The following is a 17,739-nucleotide window of genomic DNA, read 5'->3' as shown; positions in this document are numbered from 1 at the left end:
TGTGTGAGTGTGTGTGTGTGTGTATGTGTTTGATTCCTGGGCTTGAACTCAGAGCCTGGGTGCCTCCACGAGCTTTTTTGCTCAAGACTAGCACTCTACCACTTGAGCCACAGCTCCACTAATGACTTCTTAGGTGTTAGATAGTCTCACAGACTTTCCTGCCTGGGCTGGCATCAAACCATGATCCTCGGATCTCATCCTTCTGAGTAGCTAGGATTACTGGCATGAACCACTGGCCCCGGTTTGGTGTCGTCCTCTCAACTCAAGTTACTGTCACATACGAAGTAGGAGCTAGAAGGACCTCTTAAAAATTGACTATAGTAAAGGAAAAAAAAAGAGTAGCAAGGGGAGGTCATTTGCCCAAGGTCATGCAGCTAATGCACTGTGGTACTGGGATGAGAACAGCCTGTCTGTGTTTCCAGGTCAGCCTCCTTCTTGGTGATTCTTCTCAGCTGCTAATCATTTACAACAAGATGAGTTTGACTAAAAAGAAACTTTCTTGCAAAGAAAGAGGGAAATAAACCTTGGAAATATGATTGGAACTGTTAAAGCCATCAAGAGCTTCGTTTCCCATCTGAGGTCAAGTTTAGGAGACAGATGGTCCCAGCAGTTTGGACTTCAGCCATACAAAATTAAGATTATAAATAAATGTCCCTACAGTCAAGAGCCTATAGCTTCTCCGCAAATATGGGTCATATCCAATTATTCACCTAAACAGTACAAAAGCCCTTCACACTGATTCTTGCCTTCCTTGTAAAAGGTTCCCTTTTCCCTTTGGCCAACGTAGAACATATTTTTCCTTCACCAAACAGAGGAACACACTTGGGGACAGCCATTCTGGACCCAAAAGACCACAGGGCAAAAGAAGTAGAGAGTCACCCAATCTTTGCTACACTTCCAATAATATTTTCCCTCTTCCTTTTCTTCCTTTTCCTCTCCCTTTCAGGGCTCCATGCATGCAGGGCAAGCAAATGCTCTACCACTGAGCTACATTCCCCAACCCAAAAGAAGTCGATTTTTCCCACTGTGACCATATTTTTAAGATGGAAACTATTTTAAAAAATTCAGTATTTTACAACTTCTCTAGAATTTGGGCTTATTGCCTTACGAGGTTCATATTTTAGGATAAGGCTGTAGGGGTGTGTGTGTGTGTGTGTGTGTGTGTTAAACAAAGCTGTCAATATAACACAGAAATAATTGTGCACCATTTTTCTTTTCCTATCATTACAAGCAAATCCTCCATTCTGCTATGATCTTTGTAGACACAATTCCAATAAGTATATTTAGTATCTAATGGACTGTATTTCCCAGATTCGTTAACTTGAAGCTGGAACATTCATAATTAATGCTTCACTAATTATAAATATGGTTTTGCTGAACATGATTGTGCACTTTGACGTTTTCCTTGTTCTTATTTCATGTAATTTCCTTCAGAGAGCTTTCTCGAAGTCATCTCCTCACTGGTGACTAAATCAGCACACAGGTGTGAAGCCCACTCCCCTGAGGCCTGGCTTTGCTCCTGACTTGACTGTCAGTGGTCAGCTATCAGATGGCCTTCCCCCTTCTAATTCTCTGCTTTCCATAGTCTCTGGTCAGGAACAGGAGACAAGGCCCCAGGGGACCATATTCATTTAAGCACTTGGGGGCAACGCAAGCCAGTGGTACCAAACCTGCCTGTGGAAGTGGCAGCTGCTCCTCCCCTGTGGCCCTTACCACAGCTTCCTGAATCTGGGAATTGAGCATGGGATTCAGAACCTCTTCTAGTCCCTAAGGCACTGCAACATGGCAACAAATAGACAAAGGCCTGTGGCTGGGGAAATCCCAAAATTCAAGCATGCATGGGAGGGAGCTGCCTGCATGTTCTAATATGGCTGTGTGTCCTCACAGTGGCTATGTGTCCTATTATGGCTATGTGTGCTACCATGGCTGTGTGCACTACCATTCCCCTCCCATCCAGGATACTAAAGCAGCCATTGGTTACCTCACTAATGACCCCTGAAGGTAAAAAGGGCACACTTTCTCTAGAACAGACCAGAACAAAAGGAAGAGTACATCACGCTTCTCCTTTCTATTATCTGTAACAACAGCTGGCCATTTATTTTAGCTTTTAAAAAAATGAATTATAAAGCCATGCACCAGTGGATTCACACCTGTAATCCCAGCTACTTAGGAGGCTCAGATCTAAGGATCAAAATTTGAAGCCAACCTGGGCAAAACGAAACGTTGGTGAGACATATCCAGTTAACCACCCAAAAGCCAAAAGTGTAGCTATGGCTCAAGTAGTAGAGCCCAGGCAATGAGTTCAAGCCCAAGGACTGGCGCACAAAAATATTTTTTAATGAATTATAATCAATAGAGATCATTAAATAACATTTCCTTATTTTGCCCAACTTCCTGTTAGATACATGTAAATCCTCTCATTTGTAGAGTTTGATGGCACAAGCTCTGATTCTATTTTCCTTTCCTCTTTGGTACTACGTATTAATAAAGATTACATGGCCTTTATGGCTAAACCAATAATTCGGCAGCTTGTTGCTCTGGCAAATGCATGTGCTCTAGAGTCAGGCCAACTTGAGTTGAATTCTGATTCTATTTCTTTTTTTTAATTTTTAATGGTTATTTTTCCTCCTTTACTAATTTTATTTACTATTTATGTGGTACCAAGAAATTGAACTCAAGGCCTCCTGCATTCTAGGCAAGCATTCTAACATTAAGCCACATTCCCTGGCCCTGATTCTATTTCTTCTCAGCTGTGTGAATCTATCAGAATACAGAATAATTCCCCCCTCAAAAAGCCCATGGCATAACTGTGAAACCTAAAATGATTTTCCTTATTCCCAAGAAAGAAAACCATCTTAAGACCTATCAGATTTTAGATGTTAAGATGTATAGAGAGCATGTGACATGTCTTCAGATCCATGATGTGATATTTAATCTCTCTACAGTTGAGGTTCTTACTTGTAAGAGGAAGAGGCCCAATATCTACCTGGGAGACTGGCCATGAGATGTAACACACTTGTACCACCGCCAACCTCACACCTGCGCTTTGAAAGAACTCTTTAAAATGCTAACTTCTCTTTTCAAAGATGAGCAGATTCTGGGTAGATTATAAACCCTGGAGGAGATTACATATCATCTTTGGTGCTTTGACCTCACAGCACCTCACCTCCTGTGACCTCGAATGATACCTTATACTTTGTAGGCACTCAGAAAATGTGTGGGGAATAGAAAGGTTGGAAACTGATAAGTAGCCATGCTTGCTAATTCTGCAGAATGCAGCTGATGCTTCTGCCCTTCGTGGAACCTGAATGTGACCACATACATCAGTATAATGCAGTCTAGATCTGAGGGCTGGAAAGAGAAAGGCACATTAACAGCTCTGGATAGACATCCCTCCTGGAATACCCCCAATACACACACACACACACACACACACACACACACACACACACACACACACACATTGTGGGTGGGAGCAGCTGCCTTCAGGCAAGAACCAGTTGAGTCTCGAGTCACTAAATCTCACTTCCACAAACAAATGTAGCATTGTGGTCCCCAGGAGAAAGCCAGACTGCCTCTGTGCTCTGAATTTGTGAAAGACTGCATATAAAATCAGACGGGCTGCATCCCTCAGGGCTCCAAACTTGTCCCCCTGGGACTCTGTGAGAACAGCATCTTGGGGTGTAAACAAATGTCCCATGTGGGTAGTGCTAGAGAGAGCAGGAGCTCATACAAACAAAACCATGTGGCATTCCCTCCCCCTCCTACATTTTTATGCCTCCTCCATGCCTAGCTCTATTGGGAAGGGGAGGGAGACAGAGCAGGGGAACACGTCTCATGTTCCACCACCCACTTCTGATTATTCATATTCATGTGGGAGATGAGCAGAAGCTTCTAGGGATACATTTAAATAGCAAGAGACCCAAAACCAGTACCTTGCCCTTGATTTCAGTAAAGAGTCATTCGGCAAAAGCACACACTGGCACGTGTGCATTCACACTGACACACACACACACACACACACACACACACACACACACACCTCTCCCTCCAAGCCACAAAAAAGCTGGAATCTAGCAGTCCTGGTTCCCTAAGGAGCCCTTGCACAAATGGATATTGCTTTCACAGTATTAATGAGACTCAAAGGGAGAAAAGCAATAACAAGTAGCAAAAGAGTAATCGTCAAAGCTTCAGGCTCTAATGTTTGTCTTTCCCCTCATGAAGGGAAGGATGGGAGTGAGGGGTGAAGTCAGGGCCCTCCTTTCCCTTAGAGCTGTAGCAGATGTTGGTAGGACATAAAGAATAACCTTGCTGAGAAGCCAGAATTCTTCCCCTTGTGCCGGGATAGCATCCTATGAAAAACCTTTTGTTTCTGTGTTTCTACTCCACATTGACCAAAAAAGCCAATCCCACACAGGATTGCTCAGGACCTCACTCAGAGTTCCTGCACATAGCCTGTGGGTGAACAGCTCATTCAAAAGTGCAATCACACATCTCAAGTCCTGTAGGAAAATTAAGGGATGGAGCAGCAGGAAGCACAGGGTTGTCTGATTGCTTTTTCCTAACATCTCAGGGAGAGTACGGGACACTTCCATAGCATGTCTCCCCATTAACAATGCAGTCCACCATGTGGGTGCTAGTGGCTCAAAGCTGTTATCCTAACCATTACTCAGGGGGTTGAGATCTGAGAACCCAGCCCGGGCAGCAGAAGTAAAAAAAAAAAAACTTTTTTTTCAAATTGGTCATAGGATTTGAACTCAAGTCCTTGCACTGTCCCTGAGCTATTTTGCTCAAGGCTAGCACTCTACCCTTTTGAGCCATAGTATAGTACTGCTTCTGGTTTTCTGGTGGTTAATTGGAGAAAAGAGTCTCACGGACTTTCCTGCCTGGGCTGGCCTTGAGCTGCGATCCTCAGCTCTCAGCCTTCTGACTGGCTAGGATTACAGGTGTGAGACACTACCAAAAAAAAAAAAAAAAGCCAGAAGTAGAACTGTAGCTCAAATGGTAGAGCACCAGCTTTGAGCAAAAAAAACTGAGAGACAGCATACAGGCCCCAAGTTCAAGCATCAGTACCACCACAAAAATAAAATGAATCCAGTCCTTACTAAGACATTAGGAAGGCTGTACCCAGACCTTGTAAAGCCTGATCTACTGATTAGCTCTGAGACACCAATACCTCAACATCTAGACACCCCATTGCTCCCTCAGAGCAAATGAAATAGGCCCAAAGGTTTGAGTTTCTCAAACGCTTGTGTTTAGATCAAGCACAAAGGAGCTTGTTGCTCACATCAGTTCTCTTCCACCCCAGTTTGAAGATTAGCACTTGCAATGTGGCCAGGGAAACTGAGGAACTCAATTTTTCAGCATATTTAGTTTTAATTTATATATAAATGTGCATAGCCATGTGACTAGTGGCTACCATATTGCATAGTTCTAGAGAGTGGCTGGTTACATGGGGGACAAAAGCTTATTTAGGCCAACAGCTTTTTGAGCAAGGTACTTTCATTGTCTCTAAAGATCAAGCCAGGCACTGGTGGCTCACATCAGTAACCCTAGCTACTTAGGAGGCTGAGAATGAGAATGTCAGTTTAAAGCCAGCCCAGAGAGAAAAGTCTGTGAGTCTTCTTGCCAATAAACCAGCGTGCGTACACACACACACACACACACACACACCCCACACACACACAGAAGAAGCCAAGTGAGAATTCAAGGCTCTGAGTTCAAGCACCCGTACTGGGAGTGGAGGAAAAGCTCAATAAACAACAACCTGAAGCTCAGAAGAGTTAACTAAAGGGTCCCCAGCCATACAGTGAGGGTCCCAGGCTGTGTGACTCCCACATACCCACTGTCCTGGCCTCTCAGGCCTTCCGAAGCCTGATGGGCCGACTTCTAAATGAAATGATGATGGACGAGAGGCATACCTTTACTTTCAACAGGATGACATCAAATTCAACAGGACTTTTTTTTTTGAGGCAGAGCCATGAGGACACACAAGGTTAGTCGTGATGATCAGGAAGAAGCTTGTCCAGAGCAGCTAAATGAGCTGAGGCTGTTCCCAATGGAAGACATTTCTTGATTTCTATAATATCCAATGACTGCCTCAACTCACAGTGGATGATAGACTGAAATCCTTTCCTCCAGTGCCGGGGGGGGGGGGGGGGGCGGAGAGGAGGGAGGGCGGAGGGGGAGCCCCAGGAGAGACATAATCACTTTCTGTACACGTACTATTAAGATAGGAAGAGATCCAAAGGAAACCTCCAGTCAGAACTGGAAAAGCAAGGTGTGCTAGGATTTGAGAGAGGTTCCCAGCAAGACCAAGTACAGACCGGTGGCTGTCTGCAGCTGGATTCCACTGAGTGACAATGACAGCCCATGAAGTCAAAATCCTCCACCCTCAGCCCTCTGTCCTTTCGGCTCTCAACCCTGTCCCAAACACCTGTTGGGCAACTCGGCTGCTGTGAAATAGAACAAATGGGCACAAGGTTGACCAGGCCCTTGGCTAAGGAAAGCCAAACAAGTCAGGGCAGGTAAATGTACATGGAGAAGAGAGTTCCAGGAAAGCCTCACTTAGCACCCCACCCCATGGGGCCTTCCACACCCACAGGGACTTCACCAAGACAGCCTGCAGCTGACTCCAAAACCAGGACACGGATCATGAAAACTGACCCGAGCACATGTTAGGTAAGGCAGTGGATACTGTGGCATAGTTCTCCTGCCAGCAACTATCCATGGTAGAAACCACCCTCTGTCTTAAGAGCAGAAAGCTATCTCAGCTCTAGGATATGGTCATTCCATCATTCCACCACCCACACTGGCTGAGAGCTAGACAGAAAGCGTACATCTCAGGTGGCACCCAGAATCTACCTTTTTCCCCATCAGTACTAGGGTTTAAACTCAGGGCCTTCTGTTCGCTAGGCAGAGGCCCTACCACTTGAACAAATCTACCTCCAGTCTTTTTCTTTTCTGGTTGTTTTTCAGGTAGGGTCTCACTCCCTCCGCCCCCGCCCCCCCCACCCCAGTCAGTCTTGGACTAAGCTCCTCCTACATATGCCTCCCATATAGCTGAGATTACAGGTGTGCACTACCATATCCAACTTATTTGTTGAGATAGGTCCTCCCTTTTTGGCTGGACTGGGCCTATGTAGCTGGGACTATAGGTACAAGCCACTAGGGGCTAGGAATCTGCATTTTTAAGAGCTCTCCAGGGGATGTAGCTATATGTTAAAGCTGAAAAGGTGGCAGGCCCGTGAGTACAACATAAAAACATTGTGTGTGTGTTGATGGACACATCCTGTTTAAATTCTTGTTTCTTCCCACAAGCATACGTTCACACAATGAGAATGTACCCTGCGCTCCTTCATCACTCAACAAATATTTATAGCCTGTCTACGAGATGACTAGGTGTCTGGCGCTGTGTAGGGAAGATAAGATTCCCTGGGGGGCAAAAACAGACAAGAGCTCAACCCTCAAAGCATTCCCCTTCCAGCTTGGGGGGGGGGGGGGATGGACGAACAGCACCTAAGGAGACAACCACACAAGTGAAAAGCAAAACAAAAAGCTTCCCAAACTGTGAGCATGCTCCCAAGGACAGACGACCACAAACAGGTCCAGGATTGGGCCCACTCGTTCCCCAAGGTACAGTGAAGGAGAACTGGACAGTGAGAAAGAGCTGCCAAAGAAGCAAGGGACAAAGGCGAGAGAGGCAGATTGAAAGCCCTGGGGTCAGCAAAGTGGGAGGGGGAATCTGAAGAACAGAAACCACCCAGAGAGGGCACAGCTACTTTAGTAGCAGGATCAGGCAAGGTGAGTTCTATTCAGGCTGAGCAGATCATGGTACAGAGCCTGCGTGTTAGCCAAGAGCCAGGGGAACCATAGAAAAGAGTGATGGCGTGGAGGTGGTGTGTGAGGTATGATTGATATGCCCACATATACATATTTTTCCATTATTTAGAGAATAGACTGGGACAAGGAACAAGACGGGAACGAGGCAGGCAGCTGTACAGCTAACTGCATGACTTAGAGTGGGCCATGACAAGTTTTTGACGACCCATGGCTGGCCTAGGAGAGGTGAGGTGGTGGCCTGAGCTCTGAGACATACAATGTGAGCACAGCATCTTTACCGCCCCCCCCCCCCAAGCACCTGGCAGTCAAGGGCCATGCAGGGAAAGCCCCCGGGGACAGTGACAAAACACAAGGTTGTTTCAGGTACCAGTTAATGTGGAAATATCTTAAATGAAATAAACTCATACTCTCTGACCAGCCTTCTATTCATGCTTTTGTCTTTCAGAATAGTATGCAAAAAAATGACGCATGCTTTCTTCAATTCATGTATGCATAAGCCAAAGAATGAAAAGAGCCCAGTGCTTGTGCCTCACCCCTGTGATCCTAGCTACTCAGGAGGCTGAGATCTGAGAATAGTGGTTCAAAGCCAGCCTGGGCAGAAAAGTCCATGAGACTCTTATCTCCAATTAACAAGCAGAAAAAGGTAGCAGTAGAGGTGTGGCTTAAGTGGTAGTCACCAGCTTTGAGTGAAAAAGCCAACTGAAAGCACAAGGCACTAAATATTCAAACATTACCTACACATATCCTCCCACAACAACCTTAAATCCTCTCAAGATGACATACAATATTAAAACAATGAAATGCTACTCAGACACTCATCCTGGTGTCTTCTTTAGGGGATAACAAGAGGAGGAAAGTTTGCACATGTCCAGATAAGATAACTGTTTCAAGTATTTTTGGTTTACAGTTGGTTGAACCTGCAGATGTGGAACCCACGGGTATGGAGGGCTAACTGAATATGTGTGTGTATGCGTGTATCATATACCTAAATTTTAGATATTAAATGACTGCAAGATTATATAAATGTTTGTGTATATATTCAAGATAACATTGCATGACAGAAGCAAAGCATAGAAGAATACTGTCAATGGAACATTATCAATTATGGAAAGAATGACTTAAAATTTTTTACACATGTATTTGCCATTATATACATAGAAAAACCTTGAACAGGAGATATTTTAAAATGACCTTGACATCCCAGCAACAAAGGGAAGCACAAATAGGAAGCTCACAGTCTAGGCCAGCCAGGGCTGACAGCATGACCATAGCTTGAAAATAACCAACAAAAAGTGTAGAATGACTGCTCAGCACCCATGAAACCCTAAGTACAAACCTTAGTCCTGCCCAAAAGGTGGAAAACAGAGACATAAACATGATTGCTTCTACTAGCAACATGTTCTCTTCGCTGTAGACTTTCATGGTACTTGGAATTCGTACTGTGTGACTATATAACCTATTCAAAATAACCAAACAAAATTTACATTTTTAACAAATTATTCAAATAGGTGCAGAAGAAGACGGAGTACAGGATGCTGAGAACCTAGAAGGGAAACCTGGGGGCTGGGAAAGACAAAGGATTCTGGCAATGCTAACTCAGGCTGCATTTAGGAGGACCAGTAGTTGTTGATTGCAACCACAAAGCACAAGGAGGCTCTTGGCAGAATAGCTCCTGATGTTTCTTTAAAAGGTCCCACAAGACATGAGACTGGGCAGGGGCCACGGGCCAGTTAAGGGTTTGTTGTTGTTGTTGTTTTCTGAAAGCTACTGGGAGCCCATGACAGGGCCCAGTCTGTACTCTCTAACATTGCTGGTGCCATGAGGAGGGTTGTACAGAAGCAGTAGGGGCTGGGATAGTCTGAAACCTAATTCAGAAATTAAGTGAAGACCTAGACTTCTCTGAGAAAAGCAATGTCATAGAAGGGGAAACAGATTACAGAAGAATTCAGGAGATGGCATGGACCTGCTATGGGAACCGATACCCTGGGTAGTGTAAATGAAGCCCAGGATACCGTGGGTGAAATAAGAAGGAGGGAAGGATATAACCAACAGAACTGCAGAAAAGGACCTGACTTAAGAGGTGGGGAGGAAGAGCTGAATGCTGGAGGCTGTGTGTCCCTGGGCAGCTCAACTCAACTCTCTGAATCTTAGTTGCCTTGTTTGTTAAGTGGGGGTAGTGTCTAGCCACAAAATTAAATTCTTTCAACACATAAATCTTTCGACGACCCCACACACAGTAGGTTCATCCTCCCCTCCCATCCACATATATAAGTAGGTCTTTCATAGGTCCCAAAGGTAGAAATTTCAAGGACATTTCTGGAAACAAACAGGAGGATGTGTATGATTCAATGGATCCAAAGACTCATTCTTCTACAATCCCATGCCATCCCTTCCACAAGCCTGAGACCAGACATAGGTATGGATCAAGGGCCAGAGATCTACCACAGTAGCTGGGCAAGTAACTCAACACCCAAGATTTTGCTAGGAGGAGGGCAGTCATCCTGGCTACTCAAAGCTTGGCTGGTTTAATTCCTGGCAAACACTAATATCTATAAACACCCAAGGATCCAGCCAACCTGATAACAGTTTGGAGATTTTCACTTCCTGAATTGTGTATATCGAGCCTCTAACCATGACTGTGAAGCCAACCCTGAAAACCTCCCAGTGGACACTGGGTCACAAGCAAGGAGAGCTCTCAGAAATCCTCTAGAGATGGTGATGCCTGCCACAAGACTGCAGTCTAGCCACACTGAAAGCCAGGGCGGGCACATTTTTTTTTTCTATCATTACATACTACCTTGAATTATCTGCAAGAGGAGGGCTTAACTAAGAGGATAAGCACCTGAAAAATGTGAAAACATGAATAAACCTCTGATCTCTAAGCCATACTCATTAAAATAAACCCAGTATGTCTCTTATGGTTGGTTCTTGAAGAGGTAACCCACTAGTCTTTCAATAAAAAAGAAAAACTCAATTATTCCAGGCTGGGGATAAGACCTAGAGTCTGGAGTATGCTGGGTAAGGGCTCTCCTGCTACCACTGAGCTACAATGCCACTCCTCACAGATTTTTTTTTTTAATAAGCACAGAACAAGAATCTGGAAACATCTCTTGAGGCCAAACAGTTTCATAGGCAAAGGGCCCAGAGACGGTGGGGACACAAGAACAACTTTGTTCTCCAAACCACCCCTTCCCTGCTGTGGGGCTGCTCTGTGGGTCTGCCCTTCAGGGCTGGTTCACCAGGAGGCCTCCCTGACAAGACCAGTCCTGAGCCTCCTAGCACAAGCAGTGTTCCAGAAGGGCTAGTTTTATACAAATTTCCCAGATAGATTTATACTACTGCTTGGTTATACTTTATTAGATGTACACAGATCCAGTATAAACAAGGGAGTTAGCCACCCAACAAAAATGCCCCATTCTTCACACAGAAAAGAAATATTGACCAGAATTCAATGACATTCTGTTCAAGGCCAAAGAACCCAAGCATCCATGGCCTAGAAGCTTAAGAAAAATAAACATTAAAACTGAACACCTTGACTAGCCTCCTTACAAATCCATCAGATACTGCCATCCATCTTACTGGAAGCTTTGTCTCCCTTTACCAGTAAAAAACAAAAAACAAAGAAAAACCTCCATCTTCCAAGGCTTCTAAATTTTTGGGAAGAGTAGAGAGTGAGCAATCTTCCTGGGATTGTTCTAGGTATGTGTGTGAATTGCGGATGGGCAAAACACGTGTTTCTCTTTCCTGCCAGCACAACAGAGAGGCTGATGCTCAGAGAGACTAGTTCAGACTGCCTGGGTGGGGGTAGAGGTGGGGATGGGGGGACTCACACACACCCCCTTGCTTGCCAATGCTATACCTCAAAACTCTTCCTAAAAGGAATTAAGGCAATTCCACCACATGCTTCCAAATGAAGCGCATAAGAAGGTCTAGCCTTTTCCAAAACAAAGCATCCATACCTTTTAAAATGTACAGGCTCTTATTTCCAAGCAATGGGAAGGCAACCTGGGTGGGTTAGTTCAAAGGTTAAACTCCTCTAGTTTTACCAATTCGGTTTTCATCAACCCAGGACCTCTCTCATCTACCTCCCTCCCTCCCCCCACCCCGGGCCATCCCAGGCCACCCCCCCCCTTCCAGCACAGAGTAAACAACCCCAGCTGATTCTCACAACTCTAAACTAATTCACAGTGAAAAGAAATAAATGACGGGGCAAGTAGCCTCCACTGCTGACAGCAGGTCCTGCTACCGCCTCCAGGAACACGGGAGACACACTTGCAGCCCTTATTCGGGCATTCTCGACAGCACTCTCGCCTCCCTGTACCTTACACACACACAGCTGGGGACCACGTTACTGTTTTCCCTGCCTGAAGCAAAGTGTCTATCTTATCCACCTGGTTCTTGCCCATGGAGTCCACGCCTCCAGCTGCAACCTTGCGCCACACTTGTGGGAAAGCGCGTCCAGGTGGGGCCAGGAGCGAGGAGAGAAGCGTGGATGTGGGGAAGGCCGTGGACTTGGAAGGAGGAAGCTTGGAGTAAGAGCTCCGATCCCCAGGGCAAGGCAGAAGCAATGTGTGGTTCTGGGGTGTGGAAATGGCGAGAAAGACCCAGGGAGGAACGGAGAAAAGACTGGGGGGGGGGGGGGAGGTTGTCGCTTACCCAGGGTCTTGACCGCGATCTGCCTGGTGAGGGGCGGCGGCAGGTTGATGCACACCAAGTCCACGTCCTGGTGCAGCAGGACCTCGTCAATGCGGCTCGTGTAGAAGGGGACGCTCATCTCCTTGGCCAGCTCCTCGGCTTCCTCCTGCGTGCGGCCCCACAGCGCCTTCACCGCGAAGCCCTCGTCTTTGAGCAGCGGGATGATGACACGGGCCGTGAGGCTGGTGCCGAACACGCCCACCCCGGGAAGCATGGCTGCTCAGATCCACACGGCGCTGCTGCTGGCTGCCCGGTCGCCCCCACGCGCGCACACCTCTCCTAGCCTAGTCCCGCACTGGATTCCCGCAGCCCAGTTCACTGCGGCGCGCCAGGTGCTCAGAGCGCACCGGAGCAGCAGACCCAGCCGGCTCGGGGCGCGTCAGTACGGTGAATGCTGCAGTGTCCGCCACGCGGGGTTCCCGTCCTTCCCAGAGACCGCGTCAGGGACTCCCCCGGGGTGTGCGAGGCCCCGGAGCCCCGCGAAACTGGGTCTCAGGCCGCCTTCCCGCTGCGGCGCCGGCCGGTTCCGTGCGCCCCGCCGAGGCCACCCCATGGCCGGCTCATGCCGGCGCGCGCGCCGCCGCAGCCCTGGACCCGTTCCTTCCCGCGTCGTTTCCGCAGCGAGCGAGTCACACGCACGATTCTCCACCCTGCCAGCCGGAGCACCGACTCGCTCGGCTTCGGGGGGGGGGTCCTTTCTTCCTTCCCACCCTCCGATCCGAATGAAACAACCCAGCGGCCACCAGGAGGCCGACTAAGGATGCGGCTCGCAGCGCGCCCCGCGCGGATCCCCGGCTCCACCGCCACCCGGCGTGGGCCTCTTCATTCTGCTGCCATGTTCGCTAAATTGCAGCTCGGCACGGGCGGCCTCAGCCCCAGGCCGGCTCGGGCTCCCGGATCCCGCGGGGATCAGGGCGGAGTTGGCGAGTTTGGCTGTCAGTGGCCGGGGTTCCTGCACCGCCCTCGCCTCAGCGCCGCGCGCCATTGGCCACCGCGCGCCGCCCCCGCCCCCGCCGTGGTCACCCGCGGCTCCGGTGCGCGCCGCGCCGGGGCTCCGGGAGCCCCGCCCGACTCGTCTCCAGCCCCGCCCCGCTCCCTCTGGCCCCTCCGCGGCTTCCCTTTCTTTACCCTCACCTCCTCTCCTTTTACCTCCTCCTCCACGCTTTGGTCCAAGCCCCGCCCCAAGCAAGCAAATAAATCTATCAAAGCAGGGCGCGCCCTAATAGGCTGAGAGCCAGTCCCCTGGAAGACAGCCGTGGACGCCCAGGCCCTGGGGACGTCAAGGGACTGGGGACAGGTTTGAGCATCAGGTAATTACAACCTCCGCTCTGGGAGTCTGGAGAAGCTGTCCAGGCATTCTCCCTTGTTCATCCTTTTACTACCGCTATGGTTATTGGACACCCATTTTACCGATCCTAAACATGGGTTCTGGCAGTGGGTAAGGTGACACACCTAAGCAACAGGCATGGGATCTGACTCTGTGCTCCAGAGAGATGGCCCTGTACCCCATCGTTGCCACCTGGATTCAAGCCAGTTGTGCACACAGGGGCCAACTCTCTCCCTAACAGTCTCTCTGGTCAGGTTCCACTTTTACTCACCTCCACCCCAGGCGCGTGCCCACGCTGACCTTGAGGTGCAAGTGGCTGCAGTTGGACCTGAAGGTCTTCAAAGCGGCACAGCACGTGCGTCTCAGGTCCACTTGTGTAGCTCTGGCCAAATGACATGGTTGCCTCTCTACTTGGTCTCTTGGCCTCCTATCTTGTAGTCTTTGCTGCCCTCACCTTGTTTGTTCCCCTACCCAGGAGCTAGGAGGGTGTTCTGAAGCCAACAGTCCAAGACTCTCCCAAGTCCCGGGGAACCCTGCACTTCCTTGGCCTGCCCCAAAGGTAGTAAGTGCTCAATAAACACAGTGCTAACACAACAGGCAGATATTCGTTAGGTTCTGGTTTTGTATCTATTTCAAGCTAGGAGGAAGGATCCAAAGCTGAAATGCAGGGGCCCTGTCCTCCAGCTGAATGTGTGAGGAAAGATAAGAATTCATGTGTTGGTCATCTCTTTCCTTCAGTGCTCAGCTCTGTGTGCCATGTGGTCTGTTTCAACACAGGAGTGGAAAACATGATACTTGCAAAGGTTTGAAGCAACTGGGAACAGCTAGCCAGGGAGGTGGGGCATGTGGAGGGAGCTGAAGACCAAAAAAGCCTGTGGGTAGCAATGCAGGCCAAAAGCCTGACCTCAGGACATTAGAAGAAAAGGATACTGAAAGAAAAGGTGGCTGGCAGCAGCCTGAGGAGCGTTGAGACCAAGGGGGTGCTGCCATCATTCCTGGCAGGCTTTGGCCAGGCACCTATGGCTCACACCTGTAATCCTAGCTACTCAAGAGATTGAAATCGGAGGATAACCAGTTCAAAGCCAGCCCAAGCAGGAAAGACCATGAGACTCTTATTTCCAACCAACTATCCAAAGCCAGAAATGGAGTTGTAGCTCAAGTGGTAGAGCACTAGCCTTGAGCAAAAAAAAAAAAAGCTCAGGGACCACGCCCAGGCCCTGAGTTCAAGCCTCAGGACCAGCACCAAAACAATAACAAAAGGCAAAAACAAAACAAAATAGGGAACTGGCAAGCTTTTGCGAACAGAAGTTTTGTAAGAACTCAAGCAGGAACGCGTTATCAGTCTGGGGTGCCAAAGACAGGCATGTTCAAGGTCACATGACAGAGGTGGGAAGGTTCACTCAGCCTAGAGCAGAGCTTCTGCCTCTGCCATTTACTCTCTGTGGCACTTGGAACAAATCCCCTCTCTGGACCACTGATAGACCTGAAAAACCAGGTTGAGAGTATGATCTACAGAAGACAATTGCTTTATAAAATCCTGAGGTATTTATAAAGTCCTAAAAACAGGATCTAGCTCACCTATAGAAATGCTCTATAGAAATGTATATAACCTATGTTTTGATTGGTCATTACATTTATTGCCCATAACCTAATGTTCCATGTAAATGTTAATCTGTGTATGTAGCCCATATAAACACTCTATCACAAATGTTAAATAAACATAGAGTGTTCTTATTTCCAACTTCCTTCCTCAATGGGAGAGACAAATGCAACAATAGCTAGCTAACCAGAGGGAGTTTTCTTGGTGTTCTTTTAAAGGGAGCTCTACCAGGAACTTTCATGTGGCTGAAAACAGACCTGGCATCTAAATAGCATCAAAAGAAAATGATCCCATTTGAGTCTCACTAAAAATGTGTAAAATAAACATTAAATCTAAATTTAAGAGAAAACAAAACTAAATCCTGACAGCCACTCGGGCCTATAGGAGTAAAATAGAAAGTTTCACTTTGAGCCTTGCCCCCAACCATTCCTCCCTCATCAACAAATATCACCTCCAGCCAACCTGGTAGTCAAATCCTGAAGCCATCCAGCCCTCCCCTTTTTCTCCATTTGCACAGACTACTCTCAGTAAATCCTCTACTCTGCCTGACGAATGGCCTCTATGTCCTGATAGGGGTATCTTCATCACCATTAGCATCAGAACCACTCTCTTCACTGGTCTACCTGTTTCCAGCATTGCTCTTCACAGCCACAGTGCTCCTTTAAAAGGTAAGTCACGCCATGTCCACCAGACTCCACACCTAACACTGAATGCCACTTAAACTCCAGAGTCCTCGGGAAACCTGAAAGGCTCTACTTGACCTAAGCCCTAGGCTTGCCTACAACTTTACCGCCAGTGCATGCCCTGATTTCAAGCATGCTGGTGCACTAGGCAGGCTGAGCCTGCTGCTACCTGAGGCCCTTTGTACGAGCTGGTCACTTTACCTAACACCCTTTCCCACTCATTGAGAAGATATTAGAATTTGATAAAGTCATGGAGTGGAACCTGCATAACTGAAGCTTTATTGAAGAAGAGAGCTCAGGAGGCATACACAGGGGACACACTCCCTTTCTCTTGCCAGGTGATATCTGACACTTCCTTGGGTTTCTGCTGGCAAGAAGGCCATCCATCCCTCCATATGGGCCCTCTCCCTTAGACAAGACTCATGAGCCAAAATAAACCTCTTCTCTTTCTGTTTACCCACTCTATGAGATTGTGTCATTAGCTACAGAAAACAGACAGCTATAGTTAATGTTTATCAAGTCCTTAGAACTATGCCAAATGCCATATGCAAGAATGATTTGGGCACTAGACGTGCCAGGGTGAGCAGAGCAGAGCCTGGCCCCGGGCTGCATCTACTTGGAGACCTGTTGGTTGGGGCCATGAATGGAGACAGCACAATGTACTTGTGGAAGGGACTGTGGGGACTGACTTGGGAGCAGAAAAAGCCATGGAAACCAGAATGGAAGGAAGACTATGGAGCTGTGCAGAGAGAAGTGAGCAGGACCCAGGTTTGGAAACCTGCTGGGGGTTAGCCAGAAAGAGAGAAGGAAGAATTTTCTAGACTGAGGGAAACTATCCTCAGGATAGCTCAAAATGGGAGGGCCTGGAGGTAGCCAGAATGTGATGTGAGATGACTGGAAGATTTAAAGCAGAGCGGAAAATCAGATAGGTGTTTTAGAACCAGCATCACTTAGCATCCACTGTGGAAGATGGTTTGTGACATGGTTCCTGGGGAGATCCAGGCAGTCACCCCTGAGGGAAAGAGGAGGCACTGGACATAAGCAGCAGCTGAGGGAAGAGGCAGGCACCGCATGTGGGATAAAATGGGGCACTCTATCAGAGACGACTCTCCCTGTGTGCTAGCTGATTGGACATCGAAGGTGCGTGTAAAGGAGTTGGGTAACTTCTCGGCCAGGGCCAGCAGGTTTGGCTGGCTGTGTTGTGTCTTGTCTAGCTCATAGGGCTTGCTTCACCTGTCCCAGGCTTAAGGGATGACTGAGCACACATGCGCTCTGAGCTCTGCAAATACAGGCTCTGAAACGCACCGTACCTGTGCAAGGGAGACCCCCAAGAACCACTGGGCCTTACTCCTCACATGGTTCATGTGCAGCCTCTTCAGTCTTGGATGCCCAATCCTGCCAGATACAATCTGACATTTAGACAGTTTGAGAATGAGCCTAGGATTTTCTTTCCCCTTGCTGTAGTTTGGATGCAGAATGTCCTCGGTGTCTTAAAGGCTTGCGCCCAGAGTGACACTATTGGGTATGGAGGAAATTTTGCAAAGTGAGGCCCAGTGGAAGATTGTAGGTTTTGAGTGCAGGAGGGGAGGGGA

The 17,739-nt window shown here is 47.9% G+C and overlaps 1 protein-coding gene across 1 annotated transcript in view; it reads right to left on the bottom strand.

The window, feature by feature from the left end:
• The window catches only part of Gfod1 (glucose-fructose oxidoreductase domain containing 1), a 95,624-nt gene extending 82,156 nt beyond the window's left edge, over positions 1-13,468 (bottom strand). The window contains exon 1 of the mRNA XM_048348450.1: positions 12,499-13,468. Within this exon, the coding sequence (XP_048204407.1) occupies positions 12,499-12,751 (253 nt within the window). The 5' untranslated portion in view covers positions 12,752-13,468. The remainder of the gene's footprint in view (positions 1-12,498) is intronic.
• Positions 13,469-17,739: the final 4,271 nt, after the last annotated feature.

The sequence above is a fragment of the Perognathus longimembris genome, chromosome 6, assembly GCF_023159225.1.
Source record: "Perognathus longimembris pacificus isolate PPM17 chromosome 6, ASM2315922v1, whole genome shotgun sequence".
NCBI lineage: Eukaryota > Metazoa > Chordata > Mammalia > Rodentia > Heteromyidae > Perognathus > Perognathus longimembris.
Note: the sequence above shows the minus strand (reverse complement) of the source record. Positions and strands in the feature narration are given on the sequence as shown.